Here is a 21994-nt window from a genome sequence, read left to right as displayed (position 1 = left end):
CTATTCCAATTCTGCAATCAGCCCTCCGCGATATGTCGAAAACGTTTTTGGACCACCCCTACTTCGCTTGTCTGTCACACGACGTCACTAAAACTGCGATAGCTCCCCATCTGATGTGACGTCTACACACTGATTATGCACAATTTGACCGAACAAAACAAAAATAGTTATTTCTGATTCGACGCCTTTTTGTCATTAGCCCTCGGCTATTGGTGAAAACTTTTCGGTCTTCACCCACTTCACCTGCCTATAACCCGACGTCACAGAACCGCGAAAACTCCCCGCGTCAAAGTGACGTGTGCGCGTTAAAGTAGCAGTAATATGCCGAACAAAACTGGAGTTTTTTTTTCTGAATAGCCGCAGGCTGCCCCTTTCCGAAAGGAATAAAAGATGGCTGCCGTCGATCGCTCAGGCACTGGCTACTCCTACCTGCCGGAGAGCATGGGTTTATTTGCATACAATAAAGCTTTTTGCATGGCCGTGTAACGTTTTCGAGCACTATCGGCATGTTTACGACCTCGCTATGCCAACTCTTTTTTTCGCTGAGGGTCCGTTTTAGCAGCATTCTTAACCTTCCGTTGCATGCCACCGCGATTTTCGACCAGCCACCGCAAGCTAAGTAAGGGAAAGCGGAGCAATCGCAGACGCCGGCACCACCCTCTTCATCCAGTTATCGATTTTCAGTGCACTGGCTCGGCCCCATCGAACCCCTGTCCACTTGAGCGTGCTCTTCGCCTCTATTTAGCCTATTAGATAAGACAAGCTGATGAGTGTAGGCAATGTTATTCGTTGTTAAAGCAAACAAAAGTGACCTCCTATAAATAAGGAGAACGTTTGATTTGTCTCTTTAGACAACAATGCGGGTCACCACCCGATGCTTGCGTTGGCGGAAGGATGAAAAGCACAACAGCACAAAAGAACCTAGAGAGTATAGCAGCTTGCGTATCGTTTACTATAACCAACGTACCTGTGGCGATGCTAATACAAGGCTTTCTGGCTAACCTGGGGCACTGTGAGCCGCACACAAGCGATTTGACGGGCTGTGTTTGTTCGCGCTATGGCATCGTGAACGTTCGTAGTCAATGAGCTTAGAGCATAGGGAAGTGAAGTATCACGGCACAGAGAAGGTTCGCGTTTGTATTGAAGATAAAACGGTGAGTAACCGGCGGTGTCGTTTCTAGACGAGCTCTAGGCGAAAATAACATAGCTTTCTAGCCGCGGTGGTCCGCGGAAACGTACATGGAGAATATGTTCAACGTCTTCTCGCAGCAGGGGACAAGTGATTCCCTCGTTCGCCAAGTTTAAGCCGGAGATGCCACACATATTTCTGCGGCGTGAAGAAAGCATTTGTGGCAATCTGACTGTAAATTGTTCCGGTTTCGGTAGTGCTGTCTTCCTCCTCAGGGATCACCTCTTGCCTAGTCTCGAAGGAAACCGAGAACTAGGCAACATAAACGCAGCAGGACACATGTTGAGGGCAGAGTAGCGGGAATGCCTGATTTATTTAAGAAGACGGAACCACCATCGGGAAGGCATTTTGGCAGCAGCAGCGGCAGCAGCTTTATCGACCAACTCTGACCAGTATTTCTACGGCACTTTTGCAGGTCAGTTAGAAATTTCCTTGCAAAATTTTGCTTCAATTAGTTACCTTTACTGCTGCTGCTGCCGCCACTCTTTTTCTTCTTTTTCCCATTGTGCGTTCCTAAACAAATAAACGCGTGTGTGAACTTGTGTCCAGCCTTACGTTGTCATGGCTCCGGAAGTGTGTCCGGCCTTCAATAAGGATTGTCCAGATTGTCCAGTGTAGGTTGTACTTGCGTATATTACTTCGGAAAGTGTTCGGGAGTTGCAGAATTGACATTCAGGTCAAAAGGCGAAACATGGCGTAAGGCCTCGCGCGGTCCAACATGTCGGACCGCAAGCACAAAGAGCCGCCAGGGTGGCAGGTCAAACACTGAACAGGATACTGATTATGCCAGCTTGATATTCAGCATAAATGACAATCTAGCACAGCTGATGACATCAAAAAGAACGGTGGAGAGCATTGAATAGTCAATGCAGACAATGTCTGACCAGTACGACACAATTCTTCAGCACATTACCCACTAAGATAAGGACATATCCGAGCTAAGGAAACCAGTGGACGTCATTGAGAGTAGGGAACGTTCACTTGACTCTGAGCAGATAACAAAGGAAATCAATGACCTGGAGTGGCAAAGCAGGAAATTAAACCTTGAATTCCAAGGCATTCCAGGAAGTAAGGATGAGGACCTGCTATCGAAGCTTACTGCAGTTACGAGCAGGGTGAACCTTCCCCTGCTAACTATGAACGATGTGGCCGCTGTGCATCGGCTGCGAGCGCCTAAACATAAGGTCCCAGCGATTATTGTCCGGTCTACAAGACAGTTACAGAAAGATCTGTTCTTCAGCAAGAAGTGAGAACTGAATCAACTGAAAACAAACTGTTTTATGCTCGAGAATTTGACAAAGAGGAACAAGGAGTTGCTCAAAGATGCAATGAACCACGCGAAAAACAACTTTAATTATGTGTGGCACAGAAATGGGAGAATTTTTGTGAGACAGTGAAACAGAACAAACTCAGTTCACATTGCTTGCACAGCAGATTTGAATAATACAGTATAGCTTATTTGCTTTTTCCTTTTTTTGTCAGTTTTTCACAAGTTACAACGGAAAGTGTACTTTCGTCGTTGCACATGGCGGTAAATGCATCTTGCTGTGTAATGCCACGTGATTTTTCGGATGTTTCTAGATCTCAGACATTGCAATCTTTCAGTGTGTTTCATTTAAATGCTCGGTCTGAGGTATCTAAGACAGCCGATCTCGAGTTGCTTTTTACGCAACTGGGTTTTGCTTTTGATGTGGTCATGTTGACTGAAACCTGACATGGTGAACATAGCAGTATACTCAAGTTTCCTTTCTATGATACATTTGTTTTAAATCGCACGAATAGTCGCGGTGGTGGCGTACTATTGATGGTAAAGAAGCACTTTCAGTGTGATGTGTTACCTGAATTTTCTCTCATCAGTCCTGATTAAGAAATATTGTCCCTTGTTATGGAAAACAAGGTAGTGGCGGTCATATATCGTCCTCCACACGGAAATTTGAAATCCTTCTTCGCTTTTATTGACCTTTTTTGTCCTTCATAAGTCAAAACAAATACGATGTCATTTTAGGAGGTGATTTTAATATTTAGCTCCTTACAGATAAGCCCGCAAAAGAAGAATACGAAAATATATTGAATTCTTTTGCCCTCTTAAACGTGATATGCGATCCTACACGTGTTACATTGCAGACCGAATCACTACTTGATCTACTTATAACCAATATGCACATGCCTATTCTGAAAGCAGGCGTAATAAATACTGATATCAGTGACCACCGACGTTTTTATGTGCGTTCCGAAAAGTAAATTTCCTAATACAGAAAAGATACCAAAGTTTTTTCAAGATATGTCGACTAAAAACCTGAACAATTTCAAAGAGAAAGTTCGTAATCATGACTAGAGCAATGTTCTTAAGGAAACAAGTGCCGAAAGGGCTTATGATTTCTTTTTAACGGCTTTTTTGTGTATATACAACGAGTCCTTCCCTTATAAACACGCACAGGTACGAAGCAACATTAGGAAGCCATGGATCACACCTGAATCGCTGAAGAAAATGCATAAAAAGGATAAGCTATATCAGAAGTTTGAAAAAACTCGAGACCCTGACAGTCTTAAAGCTTTTAAAGTGTTTGGAAATAAACTGACGGGGGAAATATGCAGTGCACGAGTTCCAATATCTCTGTAACCAGTTTTGCTGCTCGATGAATAAGTCGGATGAATTATGGAGGAAATTGGATGGGCTTCTAAACAAATCTACAGGCCCAAGCCCAGTAACAAAAATTCAGACTCAAGATAAGGAACTCACACGCACTGATTTAGCTAACGCATTCAACAGCTACTTCAGAGAGATAACTAGTAATTGCGTTGATTCTAATACTCTTCATATAAGAAACGAGAAGTCAATGTTCTTAACGCCAATATCAGAATCGGAGGTCAGGTTGGTTTTCATGTGGCTAAATAATAGCAAATTTTGTGACGCAGACGGCATTGTGATAACACCGGTGAAGTTTGGGATAGGAGATATAGCAGAGTGCTTAGCTCACATATATAACCTCTGCTTATCTCAAGGAACATTTCCGGGGCAAATTCAACTCGCCAAAGTGAGCGTATTGCGCAAAAAAGGAAGTAAGAATGATTTTACAAATTTTAGACCAGTGCCCATACTACCAGTTTTCTCAGAATGATTTGAAAAAATGGTTCTTACTAGATAACAAATTTTAGCGAACAATGCAATATCATTCACGGCGCGCAGTATGGCTTCGGAAATATCGATCAACAGAAATGACATTGTTAGAACAAAAAGAATTTATCCTGCAATCGCTCGAAAATAAAGAAGTAGCCCTTGGAATATGCGTGCATTTTACGAAAGCTTAAGATTATTTAAATCACTCCATTCTGCTAAAGAAACTTGAAATGTACAGATTCCGCGGAACGGTTCTATCACTACTGACGTCCTACCTTAGTGAGCGCAAGAAGTACATGTATTTAAATGGCTACTCTTCTAATATATTACCGATTTCTGCCGGCGTAACTCAAGTGAGTATTCTGGGTCCATTTCTGTTTAACTTATTTCAATGACATTGTTAACGTCGATCCGATGGTGAAATTTGTCATTTACGCTGATGATCTGACATTGTTATTCTCTGCCGGAAGTATAGATGAGCTAATGCTGAGAGCGAACAGAACGCTTGTGGAATTAGATACATAGGAGCAATTAAGAAATTGAAAATAAACGTTAGTAAAACGAAGGCTGTCATATACCGTGCGAAAAACAAGAAGATTAACATTACCTGAGACATTAAACTGCAAAAATCAAAGATAGAAATAGTAAGCGCATTTAAAATACTTGGAGTGTATTTCAGTGAAAATATGACCTGGGACATTAATATTGACCACGTTGTGTCAAAAAAGTCTCGCATCGTTGGACTGACTTATGCCAACAGATATATTCTACCGCCAAAGGTTAAGCTTCTATTTTACAATGCGCTATTCTACTCACATACGAAATGTTGCCAATCAGTTTGGGGAAACACGACAGAAAGTAAGTTGCAAAGAATCATGATATTGCAGAAGGAAATGCTAAGAAATATCGAAAACGTCCCCATGAGTCACCCTGCCTTCCCTCTGTTCTTGAAGTACTGTATAATGAAAATAGACGAGCTATATCCGCATTGCCTGTGTTCACGTTATAAGCTTGAAGTAAAAAATAACAGCTATTCCCTACTACGGTTAGCATCGCTTTCTAAATGGTCCGCACCTTATGAGAATCGAAACACACAGCCATGGCTAATGAAAACGTGCAGAGCCAGATACGGACAACAAATGGTAAACAGAACGCTGCCGCATCTGTTAAATTTCTGCCATAACAACAGATTCACTCCCGAAACAGCATCGAACCAGAAACTGAAATTGTTCTTCTGTGTCAAAACTCCTTTCTCATGACAGAATTTCATATGGTTTTTCATCTCTGCGCATGTACGCTATACGCATTACAAAGTACCAATGTACTGTTTCACACTACACAAATGTGTACCATTTTATTCTTTGTCTTTTTCTTCATTATGTAGCGCTTCTTACTTGCAGTTTTTTTTTTCATGTTTGTACGTTTTCTTTAACATTGGTCTATCACGCAGTTAACAAACCTTTTATTTCTAGAGTTACTTATTCTCACTGTTGTGGACAAGTTATTGCTGCATCACTATTACTATTACTATTAGTTTGTGGTTTTTATGTTGCCATTACAAAAGTGTTCTGCTTGTATTTTCTACTCCGGGGAGCTGGGAACTAGTCAACCTGACTTGTCAGCGTTCTTTCCCGCACTCTCTCACTTCATGAGTGGAATAAAGATTATTATTATTATTATTATTATTATTATTACTATTACTATTATTATTATTATTATTATTATTATTATTATTACTGTTATTATTATTATTACTATTATTATTATTATTACTATTATTTCATTTGCGGAACTGTTTAGCAACAGCATTTGACGTGTTTGATGCTCTGTTTCTCTTTGACGTGGGCTAAAATGGTCAATATGTAGGCGGTAGTTTCGGCTCAAATTCCGCTTAACCGGAGCTCACAAGAAGCTTTCCGTGTAACCGAAGTTTAACCCAACGTTGCGGCCAATCAGTGTTGTTACACTCGTTATGCTTATCCATAATTTTCTTTTTTGGCGAGACTCCTTTACCCGAAATGCACTCTTTTTTATTGTTTTGTTATTGATCACATACCAATGTGACTGTTTACCACTGATGTCAAGTCAGTAAATCGAATGCAGGTTAACATAGCGTTTTATAACGTGTTGTGGATCTGTAACCTGAAAACTTAACTGCGGAGCACATAGATATAATTCCTAGAAGCTTCCATTGACCGTGAACGTGCGGTATCGTTAGTACAGATACCATGAGACTATATAGAGAATTCGAGCGCTCTATAGGCGAGATTCTTCAGTATATCAAAACACGCATCTTGCTGCAATGTCGTCAGACTATTTATTTTGTGTTGACATCACAAGCTGGCAAGGATGCAAAATGTTGGTGCAAAGGGACCACTGTAGTTTTCCTTTTTCTTCTTCTTGTCTTCCTCAGGTACAGAATACAGATAAGATATGGCCTCCAGCAGCAAGGGTTCTGTGGGCAAGCGAGCAGCCACAGCCGACCAAACAGAACTGGCCGAGAAGCCTCCACTGGAGCAGCAACAACAGCATCAGCAAAGGAAGCATCAACAAAAACAACGGCCTCAGCAACAACATGAACTACCTCAGCGACAGCAGGTAGATCATCAACTGCAGCAACAGCCACAGCAGCAGCCTCAGCAGCAGCCTCAGCAGCAGCCTCAGCAGCAGCCTCAGCAAAAGGCCCAGCAACAGCAGCAAGAACAGCGACAAGATCAGCAACTACAGCCTCCACGCAGCTGCTTGAAACGCCCATCGTCCGAGAAATCCTTCGCTGGGCCCGACGACAAGCAATCGATGCACCCAACACCCGCCAGCTCAATCGCCCAGAGAGAAACAAAGACGAAGCCAAGCCATGTAACTGAAGGAGCTGAGGTGAGCACTTTCAATGCGTGGCATTACATGGTAGGTCGGTGAAAAAATGTCATATGAAGCCGGAAAACCTATTTCCCAATACAGGGCAAAAATGCACAGTTTAAGCCCATGTGTGCGAGTTTAATAGCTGCCATCCGGAGGACAACGGCAAACGCTCATTGTCCGCGAGAACAGTAGGCGTGCTGGCGCGAACATGGTGTGAGACTGTCCGTTTTCGCCGTTCCCCAAACCCCCATACGTTGAAAGAACGCGTTAGAGCGAGGTCAGAAATGCCTAAGCCTATACTAAAAGGGGTACAGCAAGCATCATGGGGCGCCCTGCTAAAAGACTCGACCAGTGAGAATGGCAAGTGGCTAAAGAAGACATAAACGAGAGTATGCGCCACTCGTGCATTAATTACGCATGCACGCGCTGCCATCTCCCCTCCACTGCCTGTGACAGCATTAACTCGTTGGTTTTGCCGCGCTGGGAATCGCGTAAACAAACTAAGCGGAACATCTCCGCACGAGAACTGTCGGACATGCATGTAACATTTTATGACTGCCGGCGTGGTGAGGAATGTGTATGTTCGGCAATGTAAAAAGGTGCATCTCTCTGCTCGTGCTCCTTGCGCATATATAAGTAAATCACGGGTGCTACATCAGTATAACCTCTACACACATCATTACCATACATAATACATTCCCTACCACGCCGACTGCCATATATTGGTACACGCATAGCTTGGACAGTTGCCGTTCATGGAGGCTCCCTTTAATTTCTTTTTGAAATTCATTTGTTCATTAGTAATATAAAATGTAACTCATTCTGAGATGAACATGAGCAGAGGAGCTCGTGTTTGTCGTTTATTACTAAAACGACACTAAATACAGACACTAAATAATTTCATACCACTAAAGTATTCTATTTCAGGGTAATATGTTGCTTATTAGAAGAGATAATAAACGTCTCAGTTCAATTTTATTGAATGTCGTACCGAAATCCCCGCACCGATACTTTAGTGTCATGTCGCGTATCTAAGTTTTGTCAAAAAGGTCCTAGACCACTCCTCGGGCTTGACGAAAAGGCATAGTCTGCGGATAGCTGACGTTGCTATGAGCCTCTCGGCCAAGTTTTGCAGTCATGCGCGGTGCCTGAACTCGCAAGCGGCGCGCCAAGTAACCTTTGTCTCTAACACTCTCTATTCAACAGCAGCTTGCTCCTCAATTTTTCTAGACGCTTTATTTAGTAATATAGCGGATTCTCATACGCGCCTGCAATTAGCCAACAGCTGACGTCAATCAAGAAGGGAGTTTGGATCAACTGCACTTCTTCCTACTGTCACTATTATGTATTTATTGACGAAGTCTAATAAACAGACTGCAGTTAGCGAAAATCTGCTTTCAAATTTCAATAATAATTACGTACTTCCGTTAGTAGCCGACTATCGTCTGCTCACGCTCAGAAGCGGCTGCCCGCGAAGCAATTAAAGTTTGGCCACCCAGCTTACCGATCTCGTAGCCGTAGGGTCTCGCTAATTTCGACTTGTTTTGAACACTTAGCTTGCCTCGAGGCGCGCGAAACTTAAGGTCACACGACACACTAGCTTGCCAGCGCGTGCTCACTGCTTCCCGCTCCTGGATGGACGTATTGGCAAACTTATTGAAAGCGCTTCAAAATGCGCAAGTTGGACGTGGCTACTGTCCGTCGGTAAATCTGGTGAAGGATAAACTAGTCCGCACCACGTAGCATGGTCAGACGAGCGTATAAGCGCGACCATGCACTCAAGCCATGTCGTGCACAATGGAAGCACTCGCATGCGCACAACAGTTGCCTGTAGCGGCGGCATGCTATGCAGATACTGCGGCCGCCGCGGATTGCCACGACGAGTCCACTGGCTAACCGCACTGCGGCTCGCTAAGGACAAACGCGTTTGGCTTACGTTGGGCTTTACGTTTGGCGCATCGTAGGCGCCAAAATGGAAAGTAGTGGTATCTACGTTACCATCCAAAATCAAATTTGAACTACGCGCCACGGTGACTTTCAGTAGGTGGAGCATTGTGGGTACGCCCCACTGCACCGTAGCCTTCGCAGTGCAAGGCATTGAAGAAGGAGCGCAAGCACCGCGAAGGGGGTATTTGATTGCCAATAACTTCGCTTCTGCTGAACGCATTGATGTACTTTTTGCGGCAAAGTATTTCTGAAATAGCCTATTTTACCTTCAACTGCATTTCTCCACTTCAATAAAAAGTGGTGCAGGGCCCCACCAATAAAGCACAAATTACTTCGCTCTTTAGTGTCTCCGTAAGGTCTGTCCTCTTTCTTCGTTCAATGCAAAGGAATGGAATTAGGCGAGAATAAATGAGGGAAATCACTTGAATATTGTTCTCACCGCCTTTGAGCAGGCTGCTGTAGCGGAGCAAAATATCATTCACTAGTGTCGCACTGAGAGTAATTTTCTGCTTGTTCTACAATAAGCGATAGGATATCTGCGCCGAGATACAGCATTTTCTGACATATGTACATTTCTAACATACACATCTACAATTTTCAGATAAAGTCAAGCACTGCATAAATAAGTAACGAGCCCCAATAACGTGTACGCAAGTACGCGTTATGGGGTCTTGTAAAAAGCAAAAGCAATTTGAGCCATTTTTCTGCTACATATTTTTTCCCACTCTGACTAACCAGTTCCGCCAACATATTCCCAATTTTTCCTGTAATAATATCCTCTTTCTATTACGAGTAAGCGCCACTGCTAGGATAATGAGATGAACTAACTGAATCAGTAAAAATATATTTCTTATTGCTTTTACTCCCCGAAATTAAAGCTTATCAGTCGTGAGGTTTGTATGGAGAGCCAGTAGGACTGTACTCATCGACCTAGAGGTAAAGGTACAAGCAGCTTTTTCTTTTCTTTTTTTTAAAGCGTATGCGTTTTTTTTTTTTACGTGGGCAAAACAAGTACCGGTTTTGTTTCCATAAAGATACCTGCGATAGTCATTGTGGAAAAACTCCTGGCAGATTCCTGTTGATCCTATGATTGCACACATGACATTGACTGGGTTTGTGGTAACATATCAGATGAGGAAACGGCCCCAGACTGTTTCAGTTTAGCCATAATAACTGAAGCAATCAACTTTCATTGAGCCCTTGACTAAAATCAGTTAGTCATTGCTTCTGCACCTGTGATAAAATTTCTGTTGATCGGCAGCAGTTGTAGCGAAAGGACTTGGCTCTTTACGAGCAATTTTTCTTTCGCTATTATTTTTCGTGTTCAATGCGTCTCGACTAATCGTCGCTAATACCAGAAGTAAGGCTTTAATCTCAGACCCGTCTTTGTACAATGTCTGAATACTGTGGAAATGGTCGCTGTACAAATTGTAGAAAGGATCGTGTCATAAGAACATGATATCATTATATTAAAATGTGCGGGGCACTGTTAGTGCAGTCAAATTTTATAAATTTATCACGGGCCGTTAAGCTCTATCCCTGAAGCAATGAAAGAAACTTGATTTGAATTAAATAGTCATCTAAAATGCCCAGCCTATTTAAGCCAGACTGGTCACTATAAATATTCTATAAGCGCAATCCCTCTTCCCGCTGCTCATGCGAGCTGTCGCATGCATGCATGACGTCGAAGGCCATTAATTCCCAATTTGAAACTCAGCAGCGAAAAATTAAAGGAGGACCTGAGAAGTGTTCTTTCTTTATATATGCACGGCTGGGATACTTACGCAGCTTAAGTCACAGCTTAAGAAATAATTCCTCTATGGAATAGAAGAAAATGGGGGAGATCCTAGAAAGAAAACTGCGATCCTGTGACAGGATCGCTGAAAACAGATAGGAGTATGCTGATTATTGTTCTGATAAGATTAGGACTCAAGATGAAAAAAGAGTTCGCTTGCAATAAAAATGTGCGCCAAGAGTAAAAAAAGTAGGCAGGGGCGCATAACGTAAAGTTGAGCCAAAATTTTCTATTCTAATTTTGCAATCAGCCCTCCACGATTGGTCCAAAAATTTTCAGGCCACCCCCACTTCACCTACCTGTAACGCAACGTCATGAAAACCACGATAGCTCCCCATCTGATATGACGTGTAGACACTGATTATACAAAGATAGATCGAACAAAGGACAAATAGTTATTTCTAATTCAACGCCTTTTCGCCATTAGCCATCTGCCATTGGTCAAAAATTTTCCGGCTGCGCCCACTTCGCCTATCTGTCACGCGACGTCACAAGACTGCGACAACTGATAACCTCATCAATATGACGTATATGTGTTAAAGGTACATTAATAAGCGGAACAAAATTGAATTTCTTTCTCTCAATAGCCGGAGACTGCTCACTTCCGAAAGGAATAGAAGATGGCTGCCCGCTAATTCCTCAGGCACTGACTACTCGCACCTACCGGAGAGCATGAATTTATTTGTGCATAATAAAGCTTTTCGCATGGCAGTATAACGTTATCAAGCCCTTCCGGCACGTATACGACATCGCTCTGCCAGCTATTCATTGCTGTGGATCTGTTCTAGCGGCATTCTTAACCTTCCGTTGCATGCCGCCGTGATTTTCGACCAGCCACCGCAATCTAGTAAGGGGAAGCGGACCCATCGCAGGCGTCGGCATCACCCTCCTCATCCGATTATCGATTTTCACTGCGCTGGCTCGTCCCCATCGAAGCTCTCTCCACTTGAGCGTGCTCCTCGCCTCTGTTCAACCAATTAGATATGAAAAAGCGCTCAATGTAGCCAATGTTATTCGTTTTGAAAGCAAACAAAAGTGACCTCCTATAATGGAGGACAGTGCTTGATTGGGCTGTTCAGACAGCGCTGCAGGTCACTGCCCGATGTTTGCGTCGGCGGTTACGTAAACTTGACGTCAGTAGAGTGGAATAGAAAGAGGTTTGAATAGTTTCACGTTATATGGCCCCTGAACGCACCCTGACGTCTGTCTATACAAGCGGAATTTTTTTATTGATATGATATAAGGAGACGTTGACGCACAATTTTAGGCTCCGGCTACTCCCTAGTTCTTGAATGGGTCTAGCCTACAACATACAGGGTTCAAGATTACATATCAGACAACATTTCACAAAAACACCAGAACTTGTCACGGAACGTTTTTACAGTAGCCTTATGACGCAAGAAACACATCGCACATACAATGTACAAGTTAAATGACTACACACGTCTGTAGAAGAAAGTCTCAAAACTACAAATGATACTGTGGCCCAATAATACAGTCTCTAGTCAGCGGGTGGAACATACATCGTGTAAATGTCTTATCACATATAGTCACAACAGAGCAATCAACATAAAATGATGCACAAACATATATATAATACAGCGACATTGAAATGAAAGGAACATTAAAAGCGTTAATAACGGCCAACAATGCCGCTGTCATGAGAAAAGTTTTAATGCTTTCAAGGCGCTCTTCTGCAAGGCCGTTGTTGTCCAAGGACCCAAAAGTTTCTTTAAACTGAAAGGTATGCGGTCTAATGTAGTCAGGGACGATTTAAGTCGGGGTCTTGGTGTGTTGTGATATATATATCCTTAGATTTGGAGAACAATACATTGAAAGGCAGCACATGGAATATGCTATGTGCAGGTGACTTAATTTACAGATTAGGGCGTCTCCGTATTTTGGGCTCATTTATTTTTTTCTTGTTCCGCAGCTGTCGGAATATTCTGAGGGGGCGCCATTCGTAACTACCGAAAAAGCCTGGGCTGGCTATTTTCGCGCGTTTATATCGCTTTGTATAACAAGGTGCCCCACTATTAGTGCCATGAGCTCTCGGCAATAATTGTGCCTCTTATTTTTTAACATTTCTCCACATCGTTTCTTCGAACAATCTTACCATTATTCTTCTGCATTTTGACCGTGTTTTATGCTGGTTTCTTCATTTTTCTCCTAAATGGCACCCTATAGACCATATCAACCCGCAATCTTGTCACTGAGTTAGGCCCGACATGTTGCTTCCGAGGTCGCCATAATTCTAAACATTCACCGCAAGATTGTCCACTGGGCTCTCAAGCATGTCAAACACTAAAGGATTTTTCCCGCAGAGGTCGTACTGTCTCTGTGGTCAATTATGGCCTTAAGAAAATTGTGAGGAAGAGAACTCAACTCCATCAACGGAGAGGCATCAGAAGGATGTCCTTGGTGCTGAATATGTCGACGACAACAATGACAAGAGCCGTGCGAAGGAACATCAAGATGTTCCCCTGCAAGCTCCAGAGGAGACATGACTGACGGACCGTGCAGAGAAAGAGAAGATGGGAAAAATTCCGGCTGCTCTGGACACGAGCCACGTATGAGGAGACTTGCCGACTGTCTTTACTGGTGAAAGCATTTTTACGCTAGAGGTGCGTCACAACACTCGGAAGTCTCGTCTGTTTGCTCCGAAGTTCGAGCTTGCTAATGCAGCCAGCTAGACAGTTCTTTTGAGCCCACATCCGGCGTCTATCGTGGTTTGAGCTGGGGTAGCCACCACTCACCACATTCCTTTTGTTTCTTTTTTTTTTGTGGGGGGGAGGGGGCGGGGCATGTTGTGCAAAGATATACACTGAGACATTCCTTAAAGATTTTCAAAGCCTCTATCACTGCCCTGATCCTAGTCCCACTTGGATGAGTAGTCTTGCACTGCAGCAGGACGGCGTCTCAACCCAACAATCATAAGGCAAATGAACACCACAGAAATGGTGTCGCACTTTCACGCCCCATTTCAATACAGCTGAAGAGTGGTCGACGAGCTACCTGATTGAAGCTCAGTGAAGTTCCGTGTACACGATATTTTTGAAAAGCAGTTTCACATCCATCGGCACACCAGAATGGCAACCATTAAAGCATCGCTGGAGGGAGCATGGAGCGAAATTTTTCTTGTCGCGAATGAATTGTGCCCAGAATGTTTAATGGCCGTGAACAAGGCCACGAGTGGAGATATTGAATAAAATGTTTTGTGTGGCATTCCTAACGTATCGGGTAAGTGCCCTACAAAATATTTCCTGAAAGGTTTTTATTCTCAACGAGAACATTAGGCATAAACCTCGTGACAGTATTTGTAGCGCGCCCTGTATTCGAATGCGTCATATATATCACGTTAGTGATGTGAGAACTTATGTGACGGTCAACTTAAGTCAAGCGCCACAGTCGGCCGGCAATGATTATATATTCATGAGTGTTAAGGGTGCGGAAAAATGGGAGGACGTTTGGTTCTTATTAGGAACTATATTAGCGATACAAGACTATAATACATCAGTGTGCACTTGCACGGTCGATAGAGGTGAAACGTAGCCTACACTGAGGTGCGAGTGTGAGGAGAAAGCTTTGCTTTAAAACGCTTGCCCATTATATTCTTCGTAAACCACAATGACAAATAGCTCTGGATGTCGGGCGTACTACGACTTGCGAATAGAGAGTTCCACCTTAGTGACTAAAGAAACGTCCCGACGTTGAGTCTCGCCAAAAAGGCACAAAGAAGTTTTCCGAAATCGCATCGCCAAAGTTGCCGAAACCATTGGGCCCTAACTTTGGAAATAAATTGCGTTCAACTGCAGGTCTTCCTCTAGGTGTTTGCGAGCTGGAAAACAGATGAAATTTTTCCGTCATGACTGTGGTGAGAACATTCCGACAATCTTATTTGTCATCAGTGAATTGGAACCAACATTGCTTACGATGCTTTCAGCACCTCATGCAGAACGCAACACAAAGCCAGCTGTGACGAAGAATGCTGGACTCGCAACCGAACATGACTCTATGGCCAAGAAAAAGAACAAGAGGAGCTTTTTATTCTCGTTTCTCTTATTGCGATAGAAAAAAAACGAAAAAGAAATAAAGAAAATCTTTATGCCGGCATAGTCTAATACATAATAATTAACAGTATCATCCGGCTGTGACGAAGAATACTGGACTCGCAACCGAACATGACTCTATGGCCAAGAAAAAGAACAAGACAAGCTTTTTATTCTCGTTTCACTTACTGCGATAGAAAGAAACGAAAGAGAAATAACGAAAATCTTTATTCCGGCATAGTCTAATACATAATAAATGACAGTATCATTCGGACCCTTATCTAGCTGTGTGGCTAGCTTTGGATCCATTTCATGAAAGTCTGCGTTAATTGCAGCTATATGCAACTATATGGACACTATAGGTTCATTTATACCGTCGGCATCGCCGTGAGGTTCCGTGTGAAGTCCGAGGGCGATAAAATGGACGCAGCGCGCATTATGCAGAATGTGCGAGTGCAAGCGTGCGAGGGTGAGCCGGCGCTCGCGGCTCAATTTCACGCACGGAAGGGAGGAAAGCAGGCAGGAAGCCGGCTGTCTTCCGTCGGACGCAAGGCCCCGAGGGGAGGAAGGGAGAGACGGGGAGGGGTGTGTTTTACTCCGGGCGGCCCCGTGGCCGCACGCGCCCACCCGGGTCGCTGTATCTTGAAAGCAATCTGCAACGGGGACAGAGACCGCCGTGTGCTGTTTTCGCGGCTTAGTTCGCGTTGATGCGAAAGGCAGTGCGAAGGTCAATTCGCTCACTGCTCCTGCCACGCTTCCTCACTCGAGCATATTGACCGCAAGTTTCCGAGAAACAAACGTGCCCCTGTATTACATTGGAGCCGTTTCCATCCTTATTTGCGGAGCTCGCAGCTGTGAGGGACGGTTTAGCAGCCATGATACCTAAGCTACAGTGCTTGTCGCCGAATAGGTGGCTTATGTAGAGAGACTCCGCTCAGGCTGTTCCAGAGCTACGAAAAGTGACCGGCTCTCTTCATATCGCCTCAGACATACATCGCCTTGTCGATTCGTGCACCTGTCCTATTCGGGTAGCGTGGACCCGTCGGTCTGCACCTGCTCAACTGGACCTAGATGCCGCCTGCCATCCAGTGGAAGTCCAAAACCTCTGCTGGCCTCTGCTTCGTCTGTCCCCAAAGGACAACTTGCTCCGGCACAAAGAATCGCTCCGATGCTCCACACATGCACTCATCCCTCCGCGTGGGTCGGACCTTCCCGGCGGCTTAACTCACCGAGAGGAGATTGCGCTCAGGAGGATCCGCGCTGGCGCTGCCTTGACTCCTGTCATCCGGGCCACTTGGACGTCCCGTATACAGCCTCCCCCAGTGGTCTGCCCTTTCTGCACTTCTCCAGCCTCAGAGGCAACGCTTGTTCACCTCCTGGGGACCTGTTCGGGCCTTCAGGAGACCCGCACTCACCACCTGCGCTGCCTTGGCTACCACCCAGGTCGACCACGTGACCTAACGTGCTGGGCTGGACGCACATGCCTCTGCACCGGCCGCTCCTGGATTTCATGCAGGAAACAGAGCTACATCTCTTTATTTAATTTATGCCGTAGGACATACTGGCGTCAATAAAAAAATACAGCGTATTTCCGCGGTCATCGAGTGAGATGTGTTCATGTTTGCTTGTCCACGCGTGACACCATGCTTGTTAATTTGGCTAGTATGCTCATGTTCAGAAGTTGATACGGCCAATAAATCTACTATCGTTACTTCGTATAGCTGTATTTTTTTCTATTGCAATCGATGGTTCGTCTTTCGAGTGAAACTGCGACATTTTACATACATACATACGTACGTGCGTGCGTGCGTGCGTGCGTGCGTGCGTGCGTGCGTGCGTGCGTGCGTGCGTGCGTGCGTGCGTGCGTGCGTACGTACGTACGTACGTACATACATACATACATACATACATACATACATACATACATACATACATACATACATACATACATACATACATACATACATACATACATACATACATACATACATACATACATACATACATACATACATACATACATACATACATACATACATACATACATACATACATACATACATACATACATACATACATACATACATACATACATACATACATACATACATACATACATACATACATACATACATACATACATACATACATACATACATACATACATACATACATACATACATACATACATACATACATACATACATACATACATACATACATACATACATACATACATACATACATACATACATACATACATACATACATACATGCCCCCAGTTTGCTCCTTGATTGACTGAGGGCTATTGCAGTGCTACTTCGCCCGCCCTACGTAGTCCCAACATTTATGACAGTAAACACCGGAGTGTGCCACTGGATATAAATGTTTTATTTATATAAGCCGCTGGTAAGCGGCTGGAGCACACTCTAGTTTGCAAAGGTATAACGGCCACGCTCTCTAGTCACGTTCGCGTGCATCCTTCTAGAGCCACAACCGCACAGCATCTGGAAATTACTGCACGTGCGGTCTCATGTCTATTGACTCATCGTCTGGCAGTTGACTGTAGCGAAGGACGCGGAACCAATATCAAAGAGCATCCGCTAAACCTACACGAAATGCGGGAGTGGGTTAGCCGCTCTCCAGAGAGCTCTGCCTGTACCGAGCCACACACGCTCCCACGTGTTCTGTCATAAAGCTTGTGACTTCACAGTGGCCCTGGAAATAAGAATAATACCAGCCTCAAGACTGAAGGTATGGCGATGCCGGTGTCAATCTTTGGCGTACAGGTGGAGGATGGTACGGCTGCCGGGACCTTAGCGCTTCCGGAAGAGGCCACTCCCCCGGAAGGGACGCAGGCACGAACAAAAGAACGGAAATCGGAAGCCGCAGAAACCTTGTGTGGTGCGTACAAACTATTGGAAGTGTCATTGGTGCCCATAAGCTTAACGAAATGCAAAATATCTACGTGTTTAACAAGTTTTTTATACAAATAAAAGGAAACTGTCTGTTTATTTTACCTCTCTATTAAGAAAAAATCTGTTGCATTTTTTCAATGAGTATCACTATGAAGCTTTTACACCTTTGGGGGCTTATTTTGTCCCCAAACGATATTCACCTTTTGATGTGTACTTTGTTATCTTGCGTTGCGCGATTGTTACATTCCAGTAAGGAACTCTTATGTCAGGAGTTCTGCGCGCGTGCGATTCGTGATCTGGTGTACTGCAAGCGCAGCGTTAAAGAAAAGTACACACAATGTAGATTATCAATATAGTTTGGAAACGAGGTAAGCCCCAAAGGGTGTCAGTTTTTCTTAGAGTGTATCAAAATCGTTTCTCTAGTACTAAATCTGCCAGACTTGATGCCGATGGCACAAATCGGTGCCAAGGAGTAAACATGAAGCGCTAAAATGAGACAATTTAATTGTAAATGCGTCGTTGCCGCTTCCCATTGACCATAGTTGTTCTGCGCACTGCGCGCAGGGCAATTCTTGTACTCACTCATACGCCAATTATAGTACGTACCTCTTTCCATTTTTGCTCGTCATGGCATTTCCATTGATTTTCATGTCTTCTAAAAACGTTGCGTTAGATCACGTTTTCTTTGGAAATTGCCGCGTCAATATTTTCTCCCAGTTGTGCACAACCCACCGCCTGTCGGTGTCTACTACTCCGGCTCTGGATTTCCATTGTGTACGTGTAAACAAAGGCCAACATGGTTCGACCTTCTTCTTGGAAGATCAGCGGATAAGAGAGCAGACTCGGAGGACAGTAAAGGTATATACTTCAGCGACAGCCGGCACGGCTATTCGCTTACATAGGCAATCATCTTCGATGGTTTCCGCAGGATTTTTTTCAACCTGGTGCATTTATTAGCGCTTTGAAGTTGCTGTAAGGAGAGATGTGCAAATGTTCGAAATCTTGAATGCGATTCGAACAGTCTCCCCTATTTGATTCCTATTCGATTCTGGAATTCACTACTCGGAATTGTCGCATATTTGCTTGCGAGTATAAATAAGGAATGACAGCACCTATCGTATAGTCTTGAGGCATACAGATCAATGCAAGTCGAGACTGTTCCGTCTGATTTGTCGGAGTGCTGCGCTTGTTGCGCGGAGTCACCAGTTCTTGGGGTGAAAGCCCGGGACAGATAACTTTTGCTGAATAATTTCGAGTCATTCAATGATACCGCGCTTTCAGGCAGCTCGTATGCTAAATGCTTGTCTCAATTCAGTTAAATAAATTTATTGCTTGGCCACTCTCACTTCACTTATATTACTTTAAAACAGTGTGCGGTCACACAAAGCGCACAATTGTCCTTCAACGAACATGAACACGGCGCACTATACGTGCATCTGATGACGTGCGTCCTCTTCGATTACTGTATTTGTTGTGGTGCACCAGATAATTGAATGAAGTTCATTGTTTCTGATTTACAAGGTCAGTAATTCACGGGAAGCCCAGCTGCGAATGAAGCGACATGCATGTATGAAATGATGATGTAGATGAGAACATTCTTCTTAACAATACCGATTGAACGAAAACATCAAATTTCGCATTGGTTGATAATAAAATGTACTCGATATATGATTCAGTGCTCAGAAGCCATTTTTAGAACATTTCTACTGGGTTCTATTTGAACACCCCTACCAAAGAGTCAGCATGGAAAATTCGCTGCACAACGGGAGTTTTATTTATTTTTAGTCAACCGATTTTTGCATTTCGTCGTGCAGTCGTTCGACTGGGCGCACTGAAGGTACTCTTTTAGCGCTAGAGCCCCCACGTTGCTTCACACATTGCGTCGTGCAGTTGCGTCACACAAGATAACTGCCGGCAGACTTGAGCTTATCTTGCGTAACCACAACCAAAATCTCAGCAAAGCCGACGCGGGGACAAATAGAAGGCAGAGCTCGACGTGCTCCTTGTAGCTCCGTGGCACTTTCTATAAAAGCGGCACTGCTTACTGCAGAACTCTTTTGCAGCACTCGTGCACCCTTTTCACCACCTCCACGCATTGCGTTGCGCCACAGTTTATGTGCCAGCATAGTCGGGGTTGCACGCCATTACGGATTTCTTACAAACTTTGTGAGACAAAACGCTGGCGCTGTGATCGTTCTCCTACCGTGAAATTGGTGGGCAGTACATGAACTTTTCCAAATTTCGAGCTTATGTCTTCCGAAAAGGATGCGGTGCCAAAACGTTTGCCCGGCTATGGACGTGCGCGACGGGTACCACTAGCTACCGGTCGTGGTTCCACTGCGGTATGATCAGTGATCGGGTATTTGTATTTATTGGCATCTTGCAGCCGGAATTTTCAATTTCCTTTGCTTTATCATACAGTTCCGCTTGAGTCACGAAAAACAACCTATTGGCTCACGCTAGATATATTCTATTATTCGCAGGTTTCCTCCGCGGTGACAGCTGCGCCTCCGTCGAGGCAATACAGAAGGTCAACTGGAGCGAGACTAGCGACGTCGCATCTGGAAAGCTGCGAACCATGTTCAGAAAGTTCCACAGCATGGAAGATAACAGCGTGCGGAGCGATGTCTTGCCATCAACAGCGTAAATATCCTTTCGTAGGTGCTTCACAGCGCAACATACAAGCCGCGCATACAGGCTGGCTATATCTAGAGAAGATGCCATAGATTAGGCGGATTTAATTTTATTTCGCTGAACATTGTTCACGTGGTACTCACACAACATAACTTAAGTAAGGACGAGACACACGCTTTAGCTATCTTCACCGACGTACACGGCAATGTTTGACAGACAGCTATTATAGGGATCTGCCTACATACATTGAATGTGGCTTTACAGTTTACCTGGCATGTCTGTCTGTATTTGAGAAAAAAATGCAGCAAAATGTATTTGAAAGAAAGCACAGGTGGAAAATTAGCAACTACTGTAAATCAGTTTTAAGACGTTCGCTACGAAGGTCTGCAATTCTACTTGTGTAATGTATAATGAGTCACATTAAAAATGGGCAACGAAATGTTTACGCACAAACGTATCCACATGCATGTTGATCGTAACTTTAGCATACGTATTCTGAACAGCCGAAGAAATTCGGATGCTAATTTATAAAATTGAGAATAAAAAAAATAAAGAGGTCTTTCTGGTCAGGAAAATCATTGAATAAAGTCAATCATTTTTGCCACTGTGAGGCGTCTTCAATTAACGCTATGATTAGGAAAGGACAGCCGTTGAGAACTATTGGTCAAGAAGAAAATATCCATTTCACATTAATCTTACCCGCAACTCCTCTGAAATAATTATGGAGATCTGGGCAACTACACATCGTATAGACAGTGGACAGCTGTTGCGTGGCAGTTGCAGTGACACAACATAGGCGCTCAAACTTTCAAGGGTCCACGTTGAACAAGACAGCTACGTTGCCTACGGCACTCAACTGCTTCCCATTCTTAGGAATGCAGCGTTATAGCCACTTCTGTCTTCACCAAAGAGAGTTAAATCCCAGCACGGCTAGCATTCCTCTGTTTTAGGGCAACTTGCACCAAAAAAAACCTATTTTTCTCCCTAAATGGGGTATGGCAATCTGAGACGCATAGCTATATAAGCCTGGTTAAAAGCTAGCGCCATCTGACGAAATCGGTTGTCTCATAATGACGTACAGCGCCCAGCAGAGTTACCGCAAATTGGTGTGCTCAGGCGCGTGTCCACGCCTTCTACCATGGGCGTTTTTTTTTTCGGGGTTCTTTTGTTGCTAGGAGTGGCGCTGTCAAATGAACCAGTCCAGCCAAGATAAGGGCCTCAGCGGTGAATGACAGAACACGCACTCCGATAAGGCACCGCCTTCATGTGGTTGCCTATATACGCAGACTATTTGCTGTGGCAATGAAGGGAAAGCTACCGAGGCAAAGCGCGTACAAGCGTGAGCGCTTCTAAAAGAACTCTCACATTTTCATCCGCGTTAGTTTAATCTTGAAAAAGAAAACATAAACATTTCATTTATAACAGTTAATTAAGACAAAGCACATTGCTGTGTTTGGAAGTACACCAATTTGCAGCTTCCCCCC

The 21994-nt window shown here is 44.0% G+C and overlaps 1 protein-coding gene across 1 annotated transcript in view; it reads left to right on the top strand.

Annotated features, from left to right (window-relative positions):
* Positions 1-6726: 6726 nt before the first annotated feature.
* Positions 6727-21994, top strand: part of LOC126542479 (uncharacterized) — a 46066-nt gene continuing 30798 nt past the window's right edge. The window contains exons 1-4 of the mRNA XM_050189565.3: positions 6727-7181; positions 17748-17862; positions 18594-18734; positions 20360-20519. Coding sequence (XP_050045522.2) covers positions 6741-7181; positions 17748-17862; positions 18594-18734; positions 20360-20519 — 857 coding nt within the window. The 5' untranslated portion in view covers positions 6727-6740. The remainder of the gene's footprint in view (positions 7182-17747; positions 17863-18593; positions 18735-20359; positions 20520-21994) is intronic.

Source organism: Dermacentor andersoni, chromosome 2 (genome assembly GCF_023375885.2).
Source record: "Dermacentor andersoni chromosome 2, qqDerAnde1_hic_scaffold, whole genome shotgun sequence".
Classification (NCBI taxonomy): domain Eukaryota; kingdom Metazoa; phylum Arthropoda; class Arachnida; order Ixodida; family Ixodidae; genus Dermacentor; species Dermacentor andersoni.
The sequence above is the reverse complement of the archived record's forward strand: the minus strand, read 5'-3'. Positions and strand labels throughout refer to the sequence as shown.